At 48.1% G+C, this 27,789-nt stretch overlaps 1 protein-coding gene across 1 annotated transcript; it reads left to right on the top strand.

Annotated features, from left to right (window-relative positions):
- The first annotated feature begins 339 nt into the window (after positions 1-339).
- On the top strand, positions 340-26,352 carry slc4a5a (solute carrier family 4 member 5a). The gene is made up of 23 exons (XM_061259746.1): positions 340-407; positions 3,028-3,188; positions 5,029-5,178; positions 5,912-6,007; positions 6,811-6,866; positions 9,001-9,158; positions 9,582-9,669; positions 10,416-10,570; positions 11,781-11,909; positions 13,809-13,983; positions 14,909-15,042; positions 16,034-16,305; positions 17,729-17,793; positions 18,761-18,952; positions 19,646-19,759; positions 20,204-20,365; positions 20,734-20,912; positions 21,786-21,858; positions 22,477-22,545; positions 23,057-23,230; positions 23,744-23,911; positions 24,989-25,047; positions 25,698-26,352. The coding sequence occupies exons 1-23, from the start codon at positions 355-357 to the stop codon at positions 25,861-25,863; spliced, it is 3,048 nt and encodes a 1,015-aa protein (XP_061115730.1). The 5' UTR covers positions 340-354; the 3' UTR covers positions 25,864-26,352.
- The last annotated feature ends 1,437 nt before the right edge of the window (positions 26,353-27,789 follow it).

The following is a 27,789-nucleotide window of genomic DNA, read 5'->3' as shown; positions in this document are numbered from 1 at the left end:
TGTGTGTGTGTGTGTGTGTGTGTGTGTGTGTAATGTGTGTGTGTTTGTTCATGTGTGTGTGTGTGTGTGTGCGTGTTTGTTCATGTGTGTGTGTGTGTGTGTAATGTGTGTGTGTGTGTATGTGTGTGTGTGTAATGTGTGTGTGTGTGTGTGTAATGTGTGTGTGTGTGTGTGTAATGTGTGTGTAATGTGTGTGTGTGTGTGTGTGTGTAATGTGTGTGTAATGTGTGTGTGTGTGTGCGTGTGTGTGTGATGTGTGTGTGTGTGTGTGTGTCAGTGTCCCCGGCAGCAGAGCGGCTACGCTACATCCTGTGTGATGAGGATGATGAGCCCACGCCCACACTCTTCACCGAGATGGACACACTGCAGCACGAGGCAGACGGGCTGGAGTGGAAGGAGTCTGCTAGGTACAGTACCAGTACACACACACACACACACACACACATTACCCCCACACACACACACACACACACACATTACCCCCACACACACACACACACACACACACACACACATTACCCACACACACACACACACACACACACATTACACACACACACACATTACACACACACACACACACACATTACACACACACACACACACACACACTCACACATACACACACACACACATTACACACACACACACACACACACACATTACGCACACACACACACACACACACACACATTACACACACACACACACACACATTACACACACACACACACACACACACATTACACACACACATTATACACACACACACATTACACACACACACACACATATTATACACACACACACACACACACACATTTACATTACATTACATTAATGGCATTTGGCAGACGCTCTTATCCAGAGCGATGTACAACAAAGTGCATACCCATAACCAGGTGTGCTGAAAGACCCTAGAGGGAAGTACAATTTCAACTGCTACCTGTACAACAAAGATAAGGACCAGGGCCTATTTGAATTTTATTTTATTTTTTTCTTCTTTTTTTTAATAAACAAACAAACAACAAAGCAAAAGTGACCAAACTATCCAAACACTGCTTACCTAGCCAACTAAAAATACCGATACACAAAGTAAATCACAAAGACAACAATTAAGGTTCACAGGGAGGTAGGGAGGGACGGGGAGAGGTGCCTGTTGAAGAGGTGTGTCTTCAGTTTGCGCTTCAAGGTGGGGAGAGATTCTACAGTTCTGACCTAAATGGGGAGTTCGTTCCACCACCGTGGAGCCAGAACAGACAGTAGTCGTGAGCGTGAAGTGAAGGTTCGGAGAGGGGGAGGTGCCAAGCGGCCTGTGGAGGCTGAACAAAGAGGTCTGGCAGGGGTGTAGGGTCTGATGATTTTTTGGAGGTAAGCTGGGGAAGACCCCTTAACTGCTTGGAAGGCGAGCACCAATGTTTTGAATTTGATGCGAGCCATGACAGGCAGCCAGTGGAGGGAAGTAAGCAGGGGGGTGACGTGTGAGTATTTGGGAAGGTTGAAGACCAGACGAGCTGCTGCATTCTGGATAAGTTGGAGGTGTCTGATGGCGGACGCTGGGAGGCCAGCCAAGAGGGAATTGCGGGCGGGACAGAACCATCGCTTGGACCAGGAGCTGGGTCGAGTAGGGGGTGACCCGGTCACCGCCGCAATGTTCTCGGAAAGGTCTGCTGTCCATCACCACGCCGAGGTTCCTTGCACTGGGTGATGGCGTAAGTGTGGTATCCCCGAGGGAAATGGAGAGATCCAGATGGGGAGAGGTATTAGCAGGGATGAATATCATTTCAGTCTTACCTGGGTTAAACTTTAGATGGTGGTTGTCCATCCAGCTCTGGATGTCACTCAGGCAAGCAGAGATACGGGCTGAAACCTGTGTATCAGATGGTGGGAACGAGGAGAGAGGAGAGGGAGGCTGCTCGTGCGGCACAGAGAGATTCACTGACGGAGAGGAGCGCGGTCTCTGTCGAGTGGCCCGATCTGAAGCCAGACTGATGGGGGTCTAGCAGGTTGTTGTTAGAAAAGAAAGAAGAAAGTTGAGTAGAAGCGGCTCATTCTATGGTTTTAGAAAGAAGAGGAAGAAGAGATACCGGGCGGTAGTTCTGGATGATGGAGGGATCCAGAGTAGGCTTTTTTAGCAGCGGAGTGATGTGGGCCCTCTTGGAGGATGCTGGAAAACAGCCAGAAGACAGGGAGGAGTTGACAAGGGAGGTGACAAATGGGAGAATGTCAGGTGTGATAGTTTGGAGAAGAGAAGAGGGGATAGGGTCAAGGGCACAGGTTGTAGGGCGGTGGGAGAGCAGGAGTTGAGAAACATCAGAGTCTGTAAGGGGGGAGAAAGTGGAAAAGGAAGGGATGGGCCTAGAGGGGGGGAAGGGCACAGTGAGGGTGGCGGTGGTTGTAAAGGATCTGCGGATGACTGTGACCTTCTCATCGAAAAAATCTGCAAAGTCATCAGCAGCGAAGGAGGACTGAGGTGGAGGAGGCGGTGCGTTGAGGAGAGAGGAGAAAATAGAGAACAGTTTCCGGGGGTTAGAAGTGGATTTCTGAATTTGCTTTTGATAGTATTTTGCTTTGGCGGCAGTGACAGCGGAGGAGAATGCCACCAGGAGAGACTGGCGACACACACACATATACAGTACACACACACACACACACACTCACATATACACGCTTACATATACAGTACACACACACTCTCTCTCACACACACACACACACACACACACATACCCATGCAAGACACATGCAGGTGCACACTTCACATCCAATCAATGAAAGCATGTCTAAGTGTGGTCCCAGAACAAGTTAGCCACACTGCTTCTGCAGTGTAAGAGCTATAACAGCATATGCCTCAGCAACCCTTCAGAGACGGAGACACCCCTTATGGAAATCCCCAATAAAAGAGGTCTTTAAAGGGAAGCCGTTCCCCTGAAAGCGTTGGAATGGGACGTTTTGCTGAAAACAGAACGCTGTGCTCTTTAACCCACGTCGACCCGACCCTCGCCCTCCCTGTCCCTGACTCCACAGGTGGGTGAAGTTCGAGGAGAAGGTGGAGGAGGGCGGGGAGAGGTGGAGCAAGCCCCACGTGTCGACCCTGTCCCTGCACAGCCTGTTTGAGCTGCGCACCTGTCTGCAGGAGGGCACGGTGCTGCTGGACCTGGAGAGCTACTCCCTGCCCCAAATAGTGGGTGAGTCATATGGGGGGGGGTAGAATCACGGGTCATAGGTGGCACGGTACATTTACATTACATTTTACATTTTAGTCATTTGGCAGACGCTTTTAATCCAAAGCGACTTACAAGTGCATTGGTTCTTCCACAAGTCAAAGCATCACATCCACAACTACACGGTAGTGTAGTGATTTGCACTGTTGCCTCGCAGGAAGGAGGTTCCGGGTTTGAATCCCAGACAGACCCTCTCCGTGTGGAGCTTGTGTGGAGTTCTGCCCATGTCTGCTTGGGTTTTTCTCCCACACGGAAAGACATGTTCAGGTGCACTCCTGCCGTTGCCCTTGACCAAGGCACAGGCCTCAGAGCTGGCCCCCGGGCACTGCACTGTGGCTGCCCGCTCAGTAAGGGGGTCAAATGCAGACATTACCCCACGGGGTTCACTGAAGTATATCTTACATCCTCATCACATGTCACCTCGGCTCACCCCCATTCCCCATGACCGAGCCTGGCTATTTCATTCAGTCCAAACACTGCGTTTTGTTTAACGGACGTGTCTCTGTGTGTTTATGCTCTGGATCAGCTGTCCCCCCGTGCTGTTAGTGCCGATGCTGCCCGTGTAACTGCTGGCCTGGCGGTGCTGGCCCCCAGCTCTGTCGCTGCTGCTCATGGTCACTTCATTATATGTTTTTACATCAGAGTGTGAGAGTATGCAATGATGTGTGTCCAGTCTGTGACTGGTAGAGTATGAGAGTATGTAATGATGTGTGTCCAGTCTCTGACTGGTAGAGTATGAGAGTATGTAATGATGTGTGTCCAGTCTCTGACTGGTAGAGTATGGGAGTATGCAATGATTTGTGTACAGTCTGTGACTGGTAGAGTACGGGAGTATGCAATGATGTGTGTCCAGTCTCTGACTGGTAGAGTATGAGAGTATGCAATGATGTGTGTCCAGTCTCTGACTGGTAGAGTGTGAGAGTATGTAATGATGTGTGTCCAGTCTCTGACTGGTAGAGTATGGGAGTATGCAATGATTTGTGTACAGTCTGTGACTGGTAGAGTACGGGAGTATGCAATGATGTGTGTACAGTCTGTGACTGGTAGAGTATGGGAGTATGCAATGATGTGTGTACAGTCTCTGACTGGTAGAGTATGAGAGTATGCAATGATGGGTGTCCAGTCTCTGACTGGTAGAGTATGGGAGTATGTAATGATGTGTGTACAGTCTGTGACTGGTAGAGTATGAGAGTATGTAATGATGTGTGTCCAGTCTCTGACTGGTAGAGTATGAGAGTATGTAATGATGTGTGTCCAGTCTCTGACTGGTAGAGTATGAGAGTATGCAATGATGTGTGTCCAGTCTCTGACTGGTAGAGTATGAGAGTATGCAATGATGTGTGTCCAGTCTGTGACTGGTAGAGTATGAGAGTATGCAATGATGTGTGTCCAGTCTCTGACTGGTAGAGTATGAGAGTATGCAATGATGTGTGTCCAGTCTCTGACTGGTAGAGTATGAGAGTATGCAATGATGTGTGTCCAGTCTCTGACTGGTAGAGTATGAGAGTATGTAATGATGTGTGTCCAGTCTCTGACTGGTAGAGTACGAGAGTATGCAATGATGTGTGTACAGTCTGTGAGTATGAGGACATAATATGTAGTTGCTGAGGTCGACCGATGGTCACGACGCCCAGTCTTGTGAATGCTGATCTCTTGTCTTGCACTGTAAGGTTACGCCACGTTCAATGAGCGCCACTCCTAAGCTGACGCGAAGGAAGCGTCACGTGGGATACCCCGGAACGCTCGTTCTAAGTGAGCGATCGGCGAATAGCAAGATTGTAGCATCTGTATCCGCCCCCCCCAGACGACGTCATCGAGAGGCAGGTGGAGGAGGGCCTGCTGGAGCCGGAGTCCAGAGAGAAGATAGCGTACGTTCTGCTCAGGAAACACCGGCACCAGACCAAGAAGCCCATCCACCGCTCCCTGGCCGACATGGGCAAGCCGTCCGGCTCCAGTGAGTGCTGTTCGCCCCTGGCCCGTCACCTGCACGCCCCCTACCTGCCGAGACCAGTCTGTCTGTCACTGTGGCAAGGCGGGGCTCATGGAGTTGTAAACTGGGCGACACTGGCTCAGGCGGTAAGAGCAGTCGTCTGGCAGTTGGAGGGTTGCCGGTTTGATTCCACCCTGGGTGTGTAGAAGTGCCCCTGAGCCAGACACCTAACCCCCCCCCAAATGCTTCTGACGAGCTGGTTGGTGCCTTGCACGGCAGCCAATCGCTGTTGGTGTGAGTGTGTGTGCGTGTGTGTATGAATGGGTGAATGAGAAGCATAAATTGTACAGCGCTTTGGATAAAGGCGCTATACAAATGCCTACCATTTAGCATTTAAAATGCACTGCAATTAGCCCACGACACCAAATGAGCCATAGATCAAACCTCGGGTGTTAATTCTGTTACTCAGTCAGCCGTATCGATTATGCGCTCAACGCAGACAACGGGGCTTGCGTTTGGCCCAGAGACTCAGTCAATTAAACTGCTGTCCTAACTTTCTCACTCTTATCTCGCTCATTCCTTTTCTAACTTTTTCCTGTTTCTGTTTGCTCATTTTACCCTCCTCCCTTCCTCCATTTTAATTCTGTTCTGAGCTGCGTATATCTCATCATGCGTCAGCTGTTCTGTGTTTATTAACTTCTGTTGCCCCTCTCTCTCCCCCTCCTGCCCTCCTGCCCTCCTGCCCTCCCTCTGGCAGGCCGCAGTCAGAGCGTGAGCCCCGGCGTTGGGGCGGGGTACAACCGATCCTCCGAGGACCTGCACATGAAGCAGGGCGGGGGCTATGGCCGTCTGCGTGAGTCTGCATCTCTCTCTCTATCTCTCTCCCGTTCTCTCCCCCTCCCTTTCTTTCCATCTCTCTCTCCCTCTCTCTCTCTATCTCTCTCCCCCTCTCTCTTTCTCTCCCTCTTCCTCTCCCTCTCTCTCCATCTCCCTCTCTTTCCCTCTCCCTCTATCTCCCTCTCTTTCCTTCTCTCTCCCTTTCTCTCTTTCTGTCCCTCTCCCTCTCTCTCTCTCCATCTCCCTCTCTTTCTGTCCCTCTCCCTCTCTCTCTCTCCTCTCTCTTTCCCTCTCACTCTATCTCTCTCTCCCTTTCTCTCTTTCTGTCCCTTTCCCTCTCTCTCTTTCCATCTCCCTCTCTTTCTGTCCCTCTCCCTCTCTCTCTCCTCTCTCTTTCCCTCTCACTCTATCTCTCTCTCCCTCTCTCTCCCTTTCTCTTTCTGTCCCTCTCTCTCTCTCTCTCTCAATTCAGTTTTCAATTTCAAGGTGCTGTAATGGCATGAAGTACACCATGCACTGACAAAGAAAAAACAGTAAAAAAAAACTCATTCATTCACTCTCATGTTGTTCTCTCTCTCTCTCTCTCCAGTATTGACTGTTTCTTTTTCCTTTCCTTTCTTTCAATGTCTTGAAAGATTTGTGTTGACACCATGAAATGAGAATCACTCGCTGTAAGCCTGGCGTGGGATCTGCCAATCCCAATCTATATTTACCCGATATCATATCTTTAAACATTAACATTAACCAGCATCAGCAGTGGCTTGAACCGAAAGGTTTCTGTGGAATGTGATTGGCTGAGGACTGTGCCCTGTGTTCCAGGCCACGCCCAGAGTCGGAGCATGAATGACATCGCAGACACACCCAGCGAGGACCAGGTGACTCTAGACTCCTCCCCAACCCCCCTCTCAAACAGCCAAGTAGTGCACACAGAGGTATATTATGCCTTGTGTGTGTGTGTGTGTGTGTATAATGTATCTATGAATATTCATAGGTGTATTCATACATACATACGTACGTACACACACATCAGGCAATTCGGCAAAGTGCTGGCCTCAGGAGTGACTTGGGCCCTAAAGGCCCGGACACACCAAACCGACGGTCGGCCGCGGAGCGCCGACAAAGATCGCCTCGCGTCGATACGCGTCGTTAATGTTGGCTGTGCCGAACACACCGCAACGACGGTCCGCCGACGGCCGAGTTGCACGTACGTTCTGCGCCTGCGTGAGAGGTAATAACTCTCCACACCAGCAGGTGGCGGTAGTCTGTATTTGTCTTTCAAAAAATGGAAACCGGAAGACCGGGGAATGCGTTTGCATTGCGTTGGACCTAGAAGCAGCCATTGTCTCGCTCGCAACAAACAGTTTGCAGCAATTTCCTTGTTCTCTCGCTATTTAGTAATACTAATCGAAAATTATGTCTGGTAGTGATAGTAACTTTGGAATGGCTTGCTTTCGTCGCTTCCGTTTCTCTTCTCATGCACTGATTCGCTAGCTGGACAGCCAATCAGAGAGCTCTCTCTCATCGACGGCTCCGGGGGCTCCGGGGAGCCCTCCAAAACATGCCGACGGCATGACACACCGGAAAGACTTGGCCGACAGGGCGCCACCGACGTCCGACGGCCGACCGTCAGTTTGGTGTGTCCGGGCCTTAAGATGAATTATTTCCTGACTATGACTAGCAGTCCACAGCAGTGGAACACATTTGTTCTAAGGGCTCCAAGTAATACTTATTTACTCATTTAATTGTCTCAGTGCTACTCCCATATAATATCCAGTAGAAACACAGCTGCCAAACGTGTAGTTTTAACTGTAGGTTAAGGAATAATCACATAGAGCCATTTCCACTTGATATTACAGTCGCCTGGCTATCTGTATGAGAGCGATCTCTCTCCCCAGTGTCTTCCAGAACATCTGCAGTGTGCTGGGCTAGTTTAAGTGCTGCGCTCCAGAATCTCTGCAGCAGCCAAAACAATTAACCAGTGCAATCCAGCGGCAATTAATTCCACACACCTGCTCTCCGTGATCAGATAATGACAAGGTTATAATTGATGTTGATGGTGGATGCCATTTCAGCGTCGCTCAGACCAGTGTCTGCTGGATTCAGTGCTGTTGTCTCACTGCCGAACGTGTGGGGCGCGCACTGAGGTGAACGCGGCTCGTGGGGAGGAAGCGGCAGTCTAATAAATAGTTAAATCGCGCGCAGACGTTCAGGAAAATATGTGTTTTTTTTGCAAGAACACAGTCCCTGTCTTGAGGGTTGAGAGCACAATGTAATCTCATTTATGGAGAAAAGCTGCTTTGTCTGCCTGTAATTTGTCTCACCGCCATGTCTGCTAAATAAAATCAATACAGTCTCTCATTATAGTCATCTACTGAATAGATAATAACCACGTTGCTTTTGTGAACTTCCCATCCATTGTCAGTGGGGCAGAAAGTAGCTGTAGCCGTCATAGCGTTCTTCATAACCTACCCTCCAGTTCCCCTTCGGCTGTTTTGTAGCACTTTGCTGAGCCAATAAAGAACCGGAGATTGATGGATTATCAAATGGCCGAGACAAACACACGTCCTAGTTTTTTTTGTTTCTACTCAATATTGCTTTTGGTGGCGGCACGGATGGCGCAGTGGGTAGCACTATCCCCGTTGGCCAAGGCCTCTCTGTGTGGAGTTTGCATGTTCTCCCTGTGTCTGCGTGGGTTTCCTCCGGGTACTCCGGTTTCCTCCCACAGTCCAAAGACATGCAGGTTAGGCCGATTGGAGAGTCTAAAATTGCCCGTAGGCATGAGTGTGTGAGTGAATGGTGTGTGTGCCCTGTGATGGACTGGCGACCTGTCCAGGGTGTATTCCTGCCTTTCGCCCAATGTATGCTGGGATAGGCTCCAGCCCCCCTGCGACCCTGATCAGGATAAGAGGGTTCAGATAATGGATGGATGGATGGATGGATGGATGGGATATTGCTTTTCTTTAATGCCCCGCTCTGCCGCCGTCTTCCCCGCTCCCCGCTCCTCCTCAGCTGAAGAACAAGTTCATGAAGAAGATTCCCCCTGACGCCGAGGCCTCCAACGTGCTGGTGGGCGAGGTGGACTTCCTGGATAAGCCCTTCGTGGCCTTCGTGCGATTGGACCAGGCCACCACACTGGGGGGGCTGACCGAAGTGCCCGTGCCCACCAGGTCAGTCTCCCGCCTGGGTGAACATGACCCCACCACTGTGTGTGCTGGTTACACATCTCCCGTTATGAATACAAGACAATTCAATATATTGCACATAATGTATGTGGATATCTTTAAAAATGTATAAAGACACATATTTCACAGCAGTGTACATTGCAATCCTCACAGTGATATTCCCCGTACTGTATTTTGAGGCATTAGCTTGACAAATTGTACTCATTTTCTGTAAAGCAATGGTTCCCAACCTGTTCCGGGAGAGCTACCATCCTGTAGGAATTCATTTCAACCCTAATTTGGCACACCTTGCTTCCACTAATTAGCTAATTAGCAACAGCGCAGGGAACCACTGCCGTAAGGGAACTTCTAGGTTCAAAATCCTGTTACAAGCAGGTCTTCCCTGACCCTGATCCCACCCACACTCAGGTTTTTATTCATGCTGCTGGGTCCCCCTGGGAGGGCCAAGTCTTACAACGAGATTGGCCGAGCCATCGCCACGCTCATGGTGGATGACGTAAGTGCCCGTCTGTGTCCTGCCCTGCCTTCTGGACCGGTGACCATACCTGTCCCGTGTACAGTATGAGTTACGAGTGACAGCTACAGTGTGGACCTTACGATGACAATAGTACTTACGATCGTAGTAGTAGTAGTAGTAGTAGTCATTTATTTTGGTCCTTATTAACAATTTTTACAGAATGAATGCACATAGAAATAAATGAATAGCAATATTGACGGAAAAGGTGTAGGCTGAAGCTTTAGCTTTCCCTTTCCCTTTCCCTTTCCCACACCTTTCCCACACCTTTCCCTCCCCAACTCACAATCACTGTGATTAGCCTTAGACCGTAATGGCACTTATGTATAGATATTGTTACTTGTATAGGTATTGTTGTTTTTATTGGCTGTTGTATTCCAGCTGCCAACAGTGGTATGCTAGTTTGAATGTTGATTGTACTCTTCAAGGGTTCTGAATTTCTGTATGTTTACACTAGGACTCGGAACTGTACTGTCCTCTCAGGTCTACTTTTGCACTCGTTCTTGTGATTGATTTGCACTTTGTTGTACGTCGCTCTGGATAAGAGCGTCTGCTAAATGCCACGTAATGTAATGTAATGTTATTACACCTACCCTTTTTACACGATAACCCTTTCACTACTAGGTTTAGTCTATACAAAAACAAAACATAAGAGAAACAAAAACAAAAAGTTAAATATCTCTTTGCGTAGTCCTTGACCTCCATCCGTGCGTTCCCTCTCCTTCCAGCTCTTCAGTGACGTGGCCTACAAGGCGCGGGACCGCGAAGACCTGATCGCCGGGATCGATGAGTTCCTCAACCAGGTCATAGTGCTGCCCCCGGGGGAGTGGGACCCCAACATCCGCATCGAGCCCCCCAAGAAGGTCCTCTCCGCAGACAAGAGGTAGGACTGAGGGCGCGGAACGCACATGAAACACTGGGTGACTGTTGCCAGCACAGTTACCGTTCTCACCGACAACAACAAAAAAAGAAAAAAAGCGCAGATGTTTCAAGAAGGCTTTTTGATGATTTTAATGTGCTCAGAGACAAAATAACTGCAAAACAGCACCCAAGATGTCTCGCTGCGGCACTCAAGCTGTCATTGGCTCCTGTACAAATAGAGGAAAATAAGTGAATAAATCAAGAAAAAATCAAAACATAAATGGACTATTTATTTATTTATTTAGTAATTTAATTTCCTCTTATCTGTACAAGCACTGGTGACAGCCTGAACGCCTCTTTGAGAGCAAAAAATCCTTTAAAAAAAATAATATGATTTGTTCTCGGATTCAGTAGTGGATGTAATAACTAAATTGGTCACTTATTGGATATTGCACAGAAGTATAAGACATGGACTAGCACTTAGCCTCAGCATTTCAGCACAGCCATGCACTGGATAGCACTGTAGCCTCCCTGCAAGGAGGTCCTGGGTTTGAATCCCAAAAAAAGGCCAAATGCCAATAATATATAATCCCGACTGAGGCCTTTCTGTGTGGAGTTTACATGTTCTCCCCGTGTCTGTGTGAAGTTTGCATGTTTTCCCCGTGTCTGTGTGGAGTTTACATGTTCTCCCTGTGTCTGTGTGGAGTCTGCATGTTCTCCCCGTGTCTGTGTGGAGTTTGCATGTTCTCCCCGTGTCTGTGTGGAGTCTGCATGTTCTCCCCGTGTCTGTGTGGAGTTTGCATGTTCTCCCCGTGTCTGTGTGGTATTTGCATGTTCTCCCCGTGTCTGTGTGGAGTTTACATGTTTTCCCTGTGTCTGTGTGGAGTTTACATGTTCTCCCCGTGTCTGTGTGGAGTTTGCATGTTTTCCCCGTGTCTGTGTGGAGTTTACATGTTCTCCCCGTGTCTGTGTGGAGTTTACATGTTCTCCCTGTGTCTGTGTGGAGCCTGCATGTTCTCCCCGTGTCTGTGTGGAGTCTGCATGTTCTCCCTGTGTCTGTGTGGAGTCTGCATGTTCTCCCCGTGTCTGTGTGGAGTCTGCATGTTCTCCCCGTGTCTGTGTGGAGTCTGCATGTTCTCCCCGTGTCTGTGTAGCATTTACATGTTTTCCCTGACTGCCAGACGAGTGCTCTTACCACCTGAGCCAATGTCGCCCCCCGTCTGTCTGCGCAGGAAGACCATCTTCTCTCTGCAGGAGCTGGGCCAGATGAACGGGGCTGCAGGCAGCGGTGGGCGGGTCTCTGAGGACGAGGAGATGCCCGTCGCTCACGAGCCGGGAGAGGAGCTGGCCTACACCGGGAGGTAGGCAGCTGAACGTTCCGGAAAGAACTGCGGCTTTCCTCCACGTACGCGCCGTGCGTTTTCACGGCGTGCGCATTTGCCCGCTTCACCGTGTCGTTTCATCGGGTATTAAAATGTCTCCGTAGCGCGTTCAGCACCGGGGGCTGGAGAAGTGCTGAACTAACCGTTATTCTCATTACCGGGACGGGGTTGAGCGTGAGGTTGGGCGAGAGCTCCTCCGAGAACGTTTTCTGTTTGCAACATCCAGCAATTTCACAGGTGCCGGGAGCGCGGAGCGCAGCGGTAAAAGACAGGGGGATGACTGCGCGCACTGTGTTAAATGCTGTGCGAGTTTTAATGATGCAACAAAATGTCAACATGGAAGGCTCTCCTCGGCTGTCGCTGCGTATAATTCACGGTTGTTCGGGTTCGTGCAGCGTGCAGGTGTTTGCAGCAGTGCGTCTGAAGCAGACTGAGGGCTCGCCTCTCCTGACGTTGCATCCCCTGACAACCTCGAGACAACTTTTCTTACCCTCTTTCCCTGTTTGGATTTCCCCTTCGAATAATGTTATAGTCATAGCTGTGTGAAGTGGTACAATACAAATCGTTATCTGTTGAGGTGACATTCCAGTTATTGATTATCGTTATTGGGCCGCTGTGCCTTCTCGGTGATATTGCAGCTGTGTATTCCTGGGAGTTTCACTGATCTTCTCCACTTCAGTTCAATTAAATTTTATTTGTATAGCGCTTTTTCCACAGTGGGTTGTCACAAAGACACTTTACAGAAGGGAAGAATCATGGGAAATATCAGAACCTGAGTCCCCAAAGAGCATATGAGATAAACGACTCCATAGCAGGAGAAAAACCCTCAAACAGTAGCGAGAAATAACGATGGGAAGAAATGTTGAGAGGAACCCGGCTATAGGGGGATGCCCATCCTCCGCTGGCCTACAGGTTAAGATGGCAACAGTTCAGGTATTGAGCTGGCTGGTAATCTAGAAAGTACACATGGAGGGATGTAGATTCTGCAGTTCAGAGGGGAGGGGGTGAGTCTGTAGCTCCAGGATGTGGAGTGTACAGTTCAGAGGGGGGGGGGGGGGGGGGGGGTGAGTCTGTAGCTCCAGGATGTAGAGTGTGCAGTTCAGAGGGGAGGTGGTGAGTCTGTAGGATGTAGAGTGTGCAGTTCAGAGGGAGGGGGTGAGTCTGTGGGATGTAGAGTGTGCAGTTCAGAGGGAGGGGGTGAGTCTGTGTTGGGTGTAGAGTGTGCAGTTCAGAGGGAGGGGGTGAGTCTGTGTTGGGTGTAGAGTGTGCAGTTCAGAGGGAGGGGGTGAGTCTGTGGGATGTAGAGTGTGCAGTTCAGAGGGAGGGGGTGAGTCTGTGGGATGTAGAGTGTGCAGTTCAGAGGGAGGGGGTGAGTCTGTGTTGGGTGTAGAGTGTGCAGTTCAGAGGGAGGGGGTGAGCCTGTGGGATGTAGAGTGTGCAGTTCAGAGGGAGGGGGTGAGCCTGTGGGATGTGTGGATGCGTGGACATGACCCTGGAGAGGAGCGGGCTGCAGCAGTACATGACCTCAGGGCAGGGGTCCAGTTAGAGGGGTCCAATGGTCCAAGAGCTCGGGGAAGACTTATGTATGTCTCTCTGAATGAGAGAGCCTGCTACACAATCGTAATGTAATGTAATGCTTCATTCTCTGTACTCCTACAAGTGTATTTACTTTAAATAGCCTATTTATTATGATTTTGAGAGTTACTTCAATTGCAGTCAAGAGTGCAGGTTATTAATTAAATGTTCAACTCACAGGCAACAGCATGGCAGCCCAGGTTAAGCGTAGCAGGTGCTGCCCACCCCCGACCTGCTTTGGGGGCGTATGTAACAGCATTTCCATTTGAAAAAGGGGGGCACCTTTCCCACAATGCACTGCAGGTTCTGCGGAGGGCTGATCCTGGACCTGAAACGGAAGTTGCCATGGTTTCCCAGCGACTTCTACGACGGCCTGCACATCCAGTCCGTATCTGCCGTTCTGTTCATTTACCTGGGCTGCATCACCAACGCCATCACCTTCGGGGGCCTGCTGGGTGACGCAACGGAAAACTACCAGGTGCGTCGGTAGTTGTGCGGTACTATAATACCGTAGATTACCGCGGTGTGGTATTTTTAAATAGATTTATGAAATTCAAAAACTCCGATGATCAAATAGGCCCTAGTCCTTATCTTCGTTGTACTGTTAGCAGTTGAAATTGTACTTGCCTCTAGGGTATTTCAGCGCACTTATCCCTGGTTATGGGTATGCACTTTGCACTTTGTTGTACGTCACTCTGGTTAAGAGTGTCTGCCAAATTCCATTAATGTAATATAGTGTAATGTAATGTCATGTAAGTCCAGTTCTCTAGGGCCTACACACTCACCCCATACCCTCCTTATGACTGTATACTGTTGTTTACCACTGATGATGATATGATGAACAGGAAGATTAAATATAATTTATTAAGTGACTGTAACATGTTGAATCATAACAAAGAATGAGGTTTTCTGAAAAGCCCCTTGGTGCTTTCCTGGCCTAGATCAAACTGCCTGTTTTTGAAACAATTGAACAAAAAACTAAATCTTATTTCAACGTCAACGAAGCTCCAAAACATAGGATTACAATCACATAAAAGAACTAGTGAGAATTTAAGTTTCTTTGAAACATCTGGAGCAACTTGCTGTGGGGTGACATGGCTCAGACAGTAAGAGCAGTCGTCTGGCAGTCGTCTGGCTGCCAGTTCAATCCCACCCTGGGTGCATCAAAGTGTCCCTGAGCAAGACACCTAACCCCCAAAATGCACCTGACGAGCTGGTTGGTGCCTTGCATGGCAGCCAATCACCATTGGTGTGTGAGTGTGTGTATGAATGGGTGAATGAGAAAGCATCAATTGTACAGCGCTTTGGATAAAGGCGCTACATAAATTCCAACCATTTACCATTCAGCATTTACTTTCCTGGGTGCGGGCAGGATTGACAGGCTGCCTCCGCCTCTTCCGCAGGGCGTGATGGAGAGCTTCCTGGGCACTGCCCTCACGGGGACGATCTTCTGCCTGTTCGGGGGCCAGCCACTCGTCATCCTCAGCTCCACGGGACCCATCCTCGTCTTCGAGAAGCTGCTGTACGAGTTCAGCAAGTGAGCACGCGTGGGCCGATGGCAGGGCGAGCGGATCGCAGTGATAAAATGGCGGAAGCCAAGAACACTCACCTGCCAGACTACCGCTGGCGACCGCTGTCCGGGCTGTCCTGGCATTTTGCATATTAACGGTGGCTAAAAAAATCGTTTTGTGGAACTTGTATTTCACATTCTCTTAGTTCATCCTCATCACGTCCGCCTTGCTTCTGCTGTACTCTAATAGAGTGGTTGGCTAAACTCTGGGCCACTCTGTAGATGCGCGGTAGATCAAAGGCTGGTTCAGGTTAAAAAAAGATTTTCTTTTATTAAAAAGAGGCAAAAAAAAAAGAGTCCAAGAGGCACTTTCCGAACGTTTTCAGGAGATTCTGACATTATGAAATAGGTTTTTTAGAACTGCTGGCATTTATGGCAAGTCCAGGGTTGAAGCCTTAAGGGATTCGGGCAAACGGCTCACGACTGGTTGTCATGAGAACAGCCATATAACTGTTTAACCATTGATTTTATGTGGACTTTTTTTAAAGAGAATGTGATGCTGTGGCAGCTTGTAGCCTAGTGGCTAAGCTCCATGACTGGGACTTGGAAGGTTGGTGGTTCAAGCCCCGGTGTAGCCTTGATAAGACCCACACAGCTGTTGGGCCCTTGAGCAAGGCCCTTAACCCCACATTGCTCCAGGGGGGATTGTCCCCTGCTTAGCTTTGGATAAAAGCACCAGCTAAATAACAAGGTGTTACTATTATTTCTGATCTAAAGTTGGTATAGAAAGGGTTAGGATTAGGGATACAGGGATACAGCTCACAGATGCAATATCGATGATTCACTTCCTTAGGTTATATTTGACTTCAAAGAGGCAAATATTTAAGGTCGGTACAATCAGACATTCATGATATGAAGTGCCGTTGGTGTCTCCATTATTCCTGTGTTGCGTCTGCAGCGTCTCCACGTTGTGTTGCGTCTCCACGTTGCGTCAGAGTGTCCGTCTGTCCCTCTCCAGGAGCAACGGCCTGGATTACATGGAGCTGCGCTTGTGGATCGGACTGCACTCCTGCATCCAGTGCCTGCTCCTGGTCGCCACGGACGCCAGCTACATAATCAAGTACATCACGCGCTTCACCGAGGAGGGCTTCTCCAGCCTCATCTCCTTCATCTTCATCTCCGACGCGCTGAAGAAGATGCTGGCCGCCTTCGCGTACTACCCCATCAACTCCGACTTCAAGCCCGACTACGTGACCTTCTACAAGTGCGAGTGCCTGCCACCAGACCCAGGTCAGTCCGACTTGTCGCGACTTTGGGGTTTGACGTGGTGCGTTCACGGGCCGTGACGTTGAAGCGGGGCTTGATTAACCCGAAACGGACCGGAGCTACATTTACATTTACATTTTTGTCATTTGGCCGACGATAGAGTTTGAGAAGGTGGGTTTTGAGTCTGCGTCGAAATAGGGGGAGGGATTCTGCTGTTCTGACAGTGGTAGGCAAGTCATTCCACCACTGAGGAAACCAGAACGGAAAACAGGCGTGAACGTGCAGCTCGACCGCCAGGAACCATAAGGCGACCAGAGCTGGCAGACCGGAGTGGTCTAGGCAGACCGGAGCTACCTGTCATACGCTCACAGATGTGTGCTAAACTTTGTGTTTGTGTTTGGGTCTGGAGCAAAACTTACTCGGTCAGCTCACTGCTGCTCCACGCATCATCACAGTGGGGGGGGATACTGGAACTAACCACCCACGGCAAGGTGGGGAGGGGGGGCCAAAAAGGCCTGGACTAAAGTTTGCTATGGTCTACAATTTTAAAGTGGCGCATGTACACAGGGACTAACATTTTGTGCTACACCTCTGCCACCCATTCAATCAGAAAACCTCATAAAATGGGTGTGGCTGGAGCTTGCCTGGAGCAATTTGAGAATTTAGGGTACTACAGTAAGTTGTGGTGTGTGCTACACTCAGTGTAGGACTATAGGTTAGTATGGTGAGACATAACTAGGGTCACTGTCACAACAGAGGTGTGGCGCACAACATCAGTGCCATTGTTTAAGTGCAGCCACTTCCCAGAGGTGTAAAACCCAGAAAGTGAATGTCTCCCCCTTCCTGGATTTGCTCATTTGCTCAATTCTTCACCCAGGAGGTGGAGCTAATTAGTGAAAACAGCTGGCTGAGTTTGTGGGTGGAAGAAACGCGGGGCAGGACCTTCGAACCCCTGGGCTTTCCGCCTCTGCGTGTTCCCTAGTCTCTAGATTAGAAACAGTATTTATGGGGCTGACCCCACATGAGGTATGCGTTCAGCACTGTACAGCTTAGTCATCAGTACATTATATGTGTTGGCCAATTTGACAATATTTCAGCACTGTGTATTTGGATATTTCACCATTATAACTGCTTTCTGCCATGTTTGCTTTTGCTGCAACAAACACTTATTTGGCTGCTGTCGGATCGGAGTGAGTATCAGTTTATATTTCTCTAGCATGAGCACGGTTAATTTCTCCTTTATTTATTCAGGCAAATCATTTTAAGCTTGAATAAATCCTTGTATACCTTCAGAAAAAATGTGTATTGATTTTAAAAAAGTGATGTTTTGTTTGTTTTCTCTCCTCCTTATTCTGCACATCATCATATTCTTTTCTCTTCTTTTTCCTTCCCTTATTTTCTTTCCTTCCCTCGCCGCCCCTTTGCCCTCTCACCTGCGTTTGAACAGTCGCTCGGACGATCTTCGACGTTTCAGCTTCGGTCGTCCCGGACAACAGCACCAGTCTCTCCACGGTAAGTGGCAATGCCACTGTGTTTGTCTGCGTTAGAAACACTGGACCACCTCAGTCCCCACAGGCTGATCTACGGCAAGAGGAGCGGTGCGGTAGATATTTCCATGGTTGATATTCATTGCACAACTGGTACTTACCTCTACATGGGGTGACATGGCTCAGGCAGTAAGAGCAGTTGTCTGGCAGTCGGAGGGTCGCCGGTTCGATCCCCCGCCTGGGCCGTGTTGAAGTGTCCCTGAGCAAGACGCCTAACCCCCAAATGCTCCTGACGAGCTGGTTGGCGCTTTGCATGGCAGTCAATTGGTGTGTATGAATGGGTGAATGAGAAGCATCAATTGTACAGCACTTTGGATAAAGGCGCTATATAAATGGCAACCATTTACATCCAAAGGAGCTTTCTGTTGTAGGCTCCCATTCTCTCTCCCTTTTTTTCTTTTTTTTTTCAATTTTTCCCTTTTTTCTCCCAATTTGGTAGGCAATTGTACCCTATCTAATCCAATTAGTGTTACGCCCCCATCCCTTCAGCGGCCCAGAGGGAGAACAACACGCCTTCTTCAAGCAGTCTCGTCTCACAGCCTGTGACCGTAATTCCAAGGCGACCGGGGTGCGTGCATGCAGCGATCCTACTAGTCCCCGCTGAGTCCCTCCCTTGGAGCAGTGAGCTAATTTTGCTGCTCCATGTGAGCCGGCCAAACTCAGATTTTGACAGGACCGGGAATCGAACCCCGGTCCTCAGTGTGTCAACTGTAACGAACTGACGCCTGCATCAAGGTCCGTTACTTTAGCTGTGCGCCACCACGGCCCCCACCTCCCCCACCTCCCTCCCTTTTTTTAGTGCTCTGGTCGAGGTCTAGCTCTGGTCACTTGCCCGCTTCCTCGACATTCCCTTTTCTCTTCGCCTCTTTCGGGGCCAAGGGTCCCTCATCCTGCTCGGATGTTTTTGGTCCACCCCACTCTTGTTTCCGCAGTCGAACGCAACCGCCCCGGACTGGACCCAGCTCGGTAACAAGGACTGCCTGACGTCCGGGGGCTCCCTCGTGGGGAAATCCTGCGGCTTCGTCCCTGACCTGGCCCTCATGTCCTTCATCCTCTTCTTCGGCACCTACTCCATGGCCGTCTCGCTCAAGAAGTTCAAGTTCACCCGCTACTTCCCGACAAAGGTAGGCCCAGTGTGGAGAGCGGAGTATACACTCAGTGAGCACGTTATTAGGAACTTTATTACACCTACTTATTCTAATCGGCCGATTTTGAGGCAGCAGTGCAATGCATACAATCATGTAGATACGGGTCAGGAGCTTCAGTTAATGTTCACATCAACCATCAGAATGGGGAAAAATGTGATCTAAGTGACTTTGACTGTGGAATGATTGTTGGTGGCAGAAAGGGTGGTTTGAGTTTCTCAGAAACTGCTGATCTCCTGGGATTTTCATGCACACTAGTCTCTAGAGTTTGCAAAGAACAAAGAAAATCCAGTGAGCAGCAGTTCCCAAATCCATATACAAATCCCTGTGTAGATGGGGTTCCCACCGTGGTACTTTCTTCACTGTGGGCCCATCTCTGTACGTAACTCTCTGCTTTCCCCCCGGTCTGGATAAAGTGGAGAAATATGCAAGGAGACTGGACTACTTGCTTAACTTGACACAGTTAAGTATCATTTAAGCTGTTGAAGGTCCAGGTATATGTGGAGAAATCATTGGAAAGCAACACAATACTTGATAAACGAAACTTATCTGGGGCTTGAAACATACCTTTTTCCGTGGGGTGAGATGTTTCTTAATGTAACATTTTCTTCCGTCTTTTCTTGCTTCTCTCTCTCTCTTGGTTTGCATTGTTTACGTTCCTGCACCTCGCAGCTCCGGAAGCTCATCAGCGACTTCTCCATCTTCATGTCCATCATGACGTTTGTGGGTCTGGACATGTACATGGGGCTGAAGACCCCCAAGCTCATTGTGCCTTCTGAGTTTAAGGTGTGTGCTGCCAAACTCATCGTGCCTTCTGAGTTTAAGGTGTGCGGGTGCTTTCGTATGCCTGTCTCTAACTCCTACTGGGGGCAACATTGACTCAGGAAGTACGAGCAGTCGTCTGGCAGTCGGAGGGTTGCTGGTTTGATCCCGCCCTGAGTGTGTCGAAGTGAGCAAGATACCTAACCCCCATATTGCTCCTTACGAGCTGGTTGGTGCCTTGCATGGCAGCCAATCACCGTTGGTGTGTGAATGTGTGACTGAGAAGCATCAATTGTACAGCGCTTTGGATAAAGGCGCTATATAAATTCCAACCATTCACCATTTACTGTACATGTACAGCTGCTTGTCCATGCTATGTCAGGGTACCATGCAAGTGTGTGTTTATCTGGCGTACACTGTAACCACTGGGTTATCCTAAAAGTTCCTCTTTATGACCATCCTCTGCAGCCAACGCGTCCGGACCGGGGCTGGGTGGTGACTCCATTTGGGAAGAACCCCTGGTGGATGTACCTGGCCAGCTTTGTGCCCGCCCTGCTCGCCACCATCCTCATCTTCATGGACCAGCAGATCAGCGCCGTCATTGTCAACCGCAAAGAAAACAAACTCAAGGTGCCTCACTGGTGTTGAAGCTGTTCTTAGTCAGCACCAACAACTCCGTAATAATGTCTGCCAGCTCTTGAAATGTTCTGGGGACACCAGTGAAACTTGGACAAACATTTCTAATACCATACTTGCTCTCTTTTAACATCTCTCATGTATTCCCAGCACTCTACAAAACCTGTAAAATTTTATTTAACCAAGCATTGTTGAAATTATTTCTTTTATTTTTATCACCTTGGCATTTGAGACCTTTGAGGCGGCCATTTTGTTGTGTTTGTTATTTGACCATTATTGGCCAGTCATGTTTGGCTTGAGGCCGCATATGAAACAACGCAGCGCGATGTCGTTGTTCCCCCCCCCCCCTCTCTCCACATCAGAAGGGCTGCGGGTACCACCTGGACCTGTTCTGGGTCGGGATCCTGATCGCAGGCTGCTCCTTCATGGGATTACCGTGGTACGTGGCGGCCACCGTCATCTCCATCGCCCACATCGACTCGCTCAGGATGGAGAGCGAGTCCAGCGCCCCCGGGGAGCAGCCACAGTTCCTGGGAGTCCGGTGAGAGACGGGAGGCCGTCAGACATTATATTACATTACATTACATTACATTACATTACTGGCATTTGGCAGAAGATCTTATCCAGAGCGACGTACAATAGTACAAGTGCAAACCCCATAACCAGGCACAAATGCGCTGAAAGACCCTAGAGGGAAGTACAGTTTCAAGTGCTAAGAATACAACAAAGTAAGGACGTGGGCCTTGTAGATTATGAGATCTATGAGCCGTCTTAGGATACACAACACTGGGAATAATATCGTATACACTTATGTAGGAACAACAGTGTGCATAGCCAAATGAAAATAGAAATGAAACCATCCGAGCAAACAAAACCCTAGTAATAATTAAGCACGACAATTGTAAGAACTAAAAATAACAGCTAACATTCGATTAGAGATTGCAGGGAGGTAGGGAGGGGTTTGAAGAGGTGGGTCATAGGTCTGTGCTTGAAGATGGTCAGTCTCTGCTATTCTAACCTCTATGAGGACCTCTACATGGGGCGAAATAGAGGATGCACTTGTATCTTCATCTTGTTGTTGTAGCTCTTTTATCAAATCACTGGCAATCATACCTCACTTCTGCCTTAATACTTAACCATTGCTTTATTGACGTAGGCAAAGCTTTACTTCGTGAGCTAGACTTCTTGGTGTTCCTGGCTATGAATAGCTGCTACTTTATGAGAAATGTAGTTTATCTGACCTGCGTTTGTACTTGTTCCAGTGACCTTCGTATGCACTTACTGTACATGACTTCATCTGCAGACTATAATTCAATGTAATGTAACGCAATGTAAAGGATTGATTAAAATGGGAGTATAAAGGGAGATCTGTCTACACCATGCCCTGTCCTTTTGTCCCTTTCTCCACATGCAGGGAGCAGAGACTGACAGGGATATTGGTGTTTGTGCTAACAGGAGTCTCCATCTTCCTCGCACCTATATTACAGGTGAGACTGACATATTGACACAAGCAGAGATGGGGGTCGGTTCCAGTTCAGTTAAAACCAATTCAAACACATTCAGTGGACTTCAATTCATGAAATAAAGTCTTCATCGAACATGGGCAGTTTTCCGTTCATTCTTTGAATTGACATAGAAGTGACCCAATTCTGGTAATAACTAACAAAACAACATTCATAGAAGATTAATTATAGTAGTGTATTGTAACTTAAACATCGAAGATTGTTGGAGCGACTGTTCAAACGCAGATGAGAGGGCAAAGGGGCGGCGAGGGAAGGAAAGAAAATAAGGGAAGAAAAAAGGAGGGAATAGAATATGAGGATAAGTAGGAGAGGAAACAAAGAAAATATCACTTTTTTGAAATCAATAGACATTGGATTTATTCAAGCTTAAAATGATTTGCCTGAATGAATAAAGGAGAGATTAACAGAGCTTGTGCCAGAGAAATATAAACTAATACTCACTCCAATCCGACAGCAGCCAAATAAGTGTTTGTTGCAGCAAAAGCAACAGTCATTGTGGAAGGTTTTGTGCTTCTACGTATGTGAGGGTTTGTAATTTGAAAGAAAGGCTGAGTTGCGTTTCTCTCCCTCTTCTATCCATAGTTTATCCCCATGCCGGTCCTCTATGGAGTCTTCCTCTATATGGGCGTGGCCTCTCTCAGTGGCATCCAGGTGCAGTGTGTGTGTGTGTGTGTGTGTGTGGGGGGTAACAGAGAGAGAGGGAGAGAGGAAGGGAGAGAGGGAGCGAGAGAATGAATAGAAGAACACCAAACATTTGTTTTATTTGTATTATGCAGTTGGACAGATGGGGTTCTTTTTAGGTCATGGGGTTTTAAAGGAAATAAAATTGCCTAGCAGTGCAGCAAGATTCTAAGAAGGTAAGCAGAAATTGAGTCTTCACAGTGCGTCTATGAATACGAGACAGAACTTTACAGTGGGGGGGGGGGGGGGGGGGGTGTGATGCGTGACAGTGACTTGAAATAGGGGGGCATGACTCACCGAATGGCATTGTGGTAATCTAGTTCAACGCCTGTTCATAAAAAATGCAGACATTGTGACTTTTTTAAGACAATACTGTCCCAATACTTTTTTTTCCATTCGACCGCATAACATTTTCTTTGGAAGAAAGGCGAATGCGTGGCCATTAATGCGTGAGCCCCGCGCGTCTGCATGTTTTGGGCAGTTCTGGGACAGGATCAAGCTCTACATGATGCCAGCCAAGCACCAGCCGGACTACTCGTACCTGCGGCACGTCCCCCTGCGCCGGGTGCACCTCTTCACCCTGGTGCAGGTCGTCTGCCTGGCCGTGCTCTGGATCCTCAAGTCCACTGTGGCCGCCATCGTCTTCCCTGTCATGGTACCAGCGTTGGCGCTGCACTGCAAAAAAAAAAAACGATGAAAAATAAGTCTGTCTCAAGAAGTTTTTTTTTTTTTTTTTTTTAAGTATATATATACCTACTTATTCATGCGATTATCTAATCAGCCAATTGTGTGGCAGCAGTGCAATGCATACAATCGTGTTGATGCAGGTCAGGAGCTTCAATTAATGAATTCATATCAATCATCAGAATGCAAAACAAACTGAATGTGCTATGAATGAATGTGGCAACACTTTCCTTTGGAAAGTGTCATTCTTTGGAAGCCTAATATGACTTCTTCAATAACCGCAAATAGGCAGTTGGTTTGTTATGTCACCAATGGTGCTGACAGATTACAGATATACTAATTGTGCTAATGTGAGATTATGCATATTTTACATACGTATTTTTAAAGTGAAAGTTAACAATATGATCTCTCATCATCTCTAGTCATTCCTTCCCATACCCCTTGATAATGTGACGCTTTCCCTCTCCCGCTGTCCCTGCCTCAGATCCTGGGACTGATGGGGGTGCGGAAAATGCTGGACAGGGTGTTTTCTCAGCACGACCTGGCCTGGATGGACGACATCCTCCCGGAGAAGGACAAAAAGAAAGATGAAGAAAAAGAAAAGAAGAAAAAAGAGAAGAAGCCCAAAGGCGGGGAGGACGGCGAGGAGGAGGTGAGGGACGACGCCGGACGCTGTGAAGGATCCTTTTCTGGCGTAACAACTAGCCCCCGAGCAGCTTCTGGACGCGTCTCCTCCTCTCCCACGTTGCGCTTTCTCCCGTTTCCCTGCTGCTCCACTTGGCCGGGTCGCCTCTGCTCTGAATGCTTAATGCTGCGGCTGCCTGGCCTGGCCTGGCCTGGCCCTGCATCTGACCCGTGGTGTCTGTCCCGCCTCTCGTATTTCACTTGCAGAATCCTGATGTTCCAATTTAGGCCTTTTTCACGGGCCTTTCTTTTGTATGGATATCAGGGAACATGCCAGCCTGCGGGCTCTGTGAATGTCTCCGTTACGCTCCACGTTGTATGTCTGTCTGTTTCCCCCTTGCATTCTACAGGAGAAGCCATCAACCATTTCCATTCGCTGTCCCTGCTGTCAATCATCATTGTCCTGGTCCCGCCTCCACCAATCACGTCTGCTTATATAAACTGTATTTGTCTTTGCATTCTCAATGCTAGCAATGCTTTTCTTTCTCCCATTAGTAAGGTCCCCATTCCATCCCCTGTAAAAATGAGTCAGTATTTAACTGTATTAGCCCAACCCCCCAGACCTACTCCATGGGCACTACCCTACCTGTGAGTCTCTGAATGTGAGTACCCTCTCCTCTACCCTACCTGTGAGCCTCTGAATGTGAGTACTCTCCTCTACTCTACCTGTGAGTTTCTGAATGCGAGTACACTCTCCTCTACCCGATCCACACAAACTGAATCCCAGAAGTGTGTGCACTAGACTAAATCTACAGGGAAAATATTCGAGAGTACAAACGTCACAGAAGAACAGCGCAGCACTTTCTAAAACACTGCTGTACATTGTGAGCACGGATTCTAATCATTTTGTGGTTAAACAAAAAAAGAAAAGTCATGTCCCAACAAATCAGATGCAGCTCCTTTCTGAAGGTGCCTGCTGCCACCAACTGGAGTGTTAAAATTGTTCTTAATCTCTCCAAACCATACTTCTCCTTTTTATCTCTCCTTTGCTACTCCATACCTTTTTTTTTTGTTTGTTTGTTTCTGTTTTTGCTGCAAGTTTAAGCAGGAGAAGATCCGTCCCTACTCCAACTGCTCCCCCGGTGCTTTGGACGCAGACCGCAGGTACTGTGTGTTCAAACAGCGCAGTGCCAGTGTATTACAGCCATCCTGTTATGGGTGTTTGCTCCCAGCCCGTCAGTTACAAACACAAACACAGGCACAGATACACACAGCTGAGACTCTTTTTACTTGAACTATGCACCATTCACGATTCCATTACCATTTAACTTGAATTCATCTTTGAGTATAATTAATATTAGAAGGCTGGAAATCTGTAGCTTACCGGTTGCCTTAAGTAATAAACAAGCACACATCATAAGGTTTCACCACTTCCAATCTGTCAGTTTATTTTCTGTGAGGACAAACATCTTACAGCTATGTTACAGTGGCTTTCTGGATGAATGACTTGAATGTGACCAGAAATGTCACTGTAAAAATGTATTTGGTTAGATCACTGATAACCCCTAAACGATTTGTTGACCTGTGACGTGGCTGCAAGGTACTGATCAATGTGGAGTCAGGACGTGTACATTTTTCCAATAAATCAGTGTTGTCCTCATCGATTTACCAAAGTAAAAAAGTAATTTCTGGCCCATCAGTTGATGTAATATCGACCTCCACGACCGACGATGAGCTTTTTTTATTTAATCTCTGTGAAATGTGCCGGGGTGAATGTGCACTGACAGTCGCCCTGTTCTGGCCGCCATCCCCAGCATCACCCTGCACCTGAAGATCTCCTGCCCCCCCTCCCCGGCCACGCCCCTGTCCCAAGGCATGTCCTGCCCCATGCCCCAGCTCAAGATCGAGATGGACTCCAGCTACGACGACACCGACTCCGACCACCGCCGCAGAGACCGGAGCGGAGAGACCACGCTCTAGAACCACAGACACGACACTGACCACTGCCACAGAGACCGGAGAAGAGAGACCACGCTCTAGAGCCACAGACACGACACTGGCCACCGCCACAGAGACCAGAGAAGAGAGACCATGCTCTAGAACCACAGACACGACACTGACCACCGCCACAGAGACCAGAGAAGAGAGACCACCCTCTAGAGCCACAGACACAACACCAACACTGACCACCGCCACAGAGAGACCACGCTCTAGAGCCCACAGACATGACACTGACCACTGCCACAGAGAGACCATGCTCTAGAGCCACAGACACTACTGTGGGCACTGACTGACTGTACTGTCTCCTGCTGTGGATTCTGGCAGCACTGACACTGTAACTGACTCCAGAGTCTGTACATACTGACAAGGCTCTGACACTGTAACTGACTCCAGAGTCTGTACATACTGACAAGGCTCTGACACTGTAACTGACTCCAGAGTCTGTACATACTGACAAGGCTCTGACACTGTAACTGACTCCAGAGTCTGTACATACTGACAAGGCTCTGACACTGTAACTGACTCCAGAGTCTGTACATACTGACAAGGCTCTGACACTGTAACTGACTCCAGAGTCTGTACATACTGTCAAGGGTCTGACACTGACAGACCCCAGAGTCTGTACATACAGACAAGGCTTTGACACTGTAACTGACTCCAGAAACTGCAAATACTGAATGAGCACTGACACTGTAACATACCAGGGTTCAAATATTTTTTGTCTTCGATTCAAATACTTTTCTGTGCTCTATTGATCATGCCTGGTGCAATTCAGCCTGCAACGAGCAGATTACATTCTTCGGATCATTTCATTTGTTCCAATACACAAGGCAAGTTTAGTCAAATGTATAAATGTTTTTGAATCCAAAACCAAACACTATTTGAACCAAGGTCGGTAACATTCTGCAGAAACTGCAAATACTGGTATACAACCCTCTTTTCTGAAATCTGGGGCAGTAAAGTAGTTCTAATTCCCTGTATTCCGGAAAGAAATATGCAATTCAGGAGGCCTGCACATACATGGACAAACAATAATATTATTTTTCCCATTTCCATTATAGCAGCTCCGATCTTTGACTGTAGGTTCATCATTTTCACGCTACATAAAAATCCGCAAGCTGTACCGTACAAAAGAAACAGTTGTCCTCACAGATGAACAGGAAGGTCAGTATATGTACTGTATATATATATTTATACATATTTTGTGTATCTATATTTGTAGGAAATGTATTTAAATAATGTATTTTACATTGTTCCAAGAACCCATGATTACAGCATTGTAATGTAACATGTATTTTAAGCTCTGTTCACCTGTACCCTCGCAAGCTCTGAGGTGTCATCAGAAAATACATTTGAAAAAGAAAAATCGAGGCAGCATTATGCAGGAAATGGCTAGCTCTGTCCCCTCTCACTTTCCAGTGAGTATCCACACTTTCTTCTCATCTCTAGAAATCTCCCTGTTCTGTGACACTCCAGTAACACCTGTGTGGTCCAGCTCAAGAAGAATTTCATTAATACTTAAATGCAAAATCTCACTTTGACTCTACTGGACAAAACAATTGTAAAATGTAAAACAATTACGTCACCCACATCATTTTATATGCATGTGTATTTACTTTTGATCTGGCCCACTTGGATTGAGGAGAAAGTGTTTGTCTGGGGTAAGACAGTTAAGTGACACTTCTCTGGAAGCAGAGAATCTACTTTTTTCCCCCCACCTATTCCACAGTGTGCAATTCAGGGGACTGATTACAAGCAAGTTTCTTTTTAAAGATATTTTTTAGGCCTTTTTCAGCTTTATTGGACAGTATAGTATAGAGAGACAGGAAGAATGGGAGCGAGAGAGAGGGAAAGACATGGGACAAATGTCAGACGGTCGGATTCAAACCGCCGACGTCGATGAGC

The sequence above is a fragment of the Conger conger genome, chromosome 11, assembly GCF_963514075.1.
Source record: "Conger conger chromosome 11, fConCon1.1, whole genome shotgun sequence".
Lineage (NCBI taxonomy): Eukaryota > Metazoa > Chordata > Actinopteri > Anguilliformes > Congridae > Conger > Conger conger.
The sequence above is the reverse complement of the archived record's forward strand: the minus strand, read 5'-3'. Positions and strand labels throughout refer to the sequence as shown.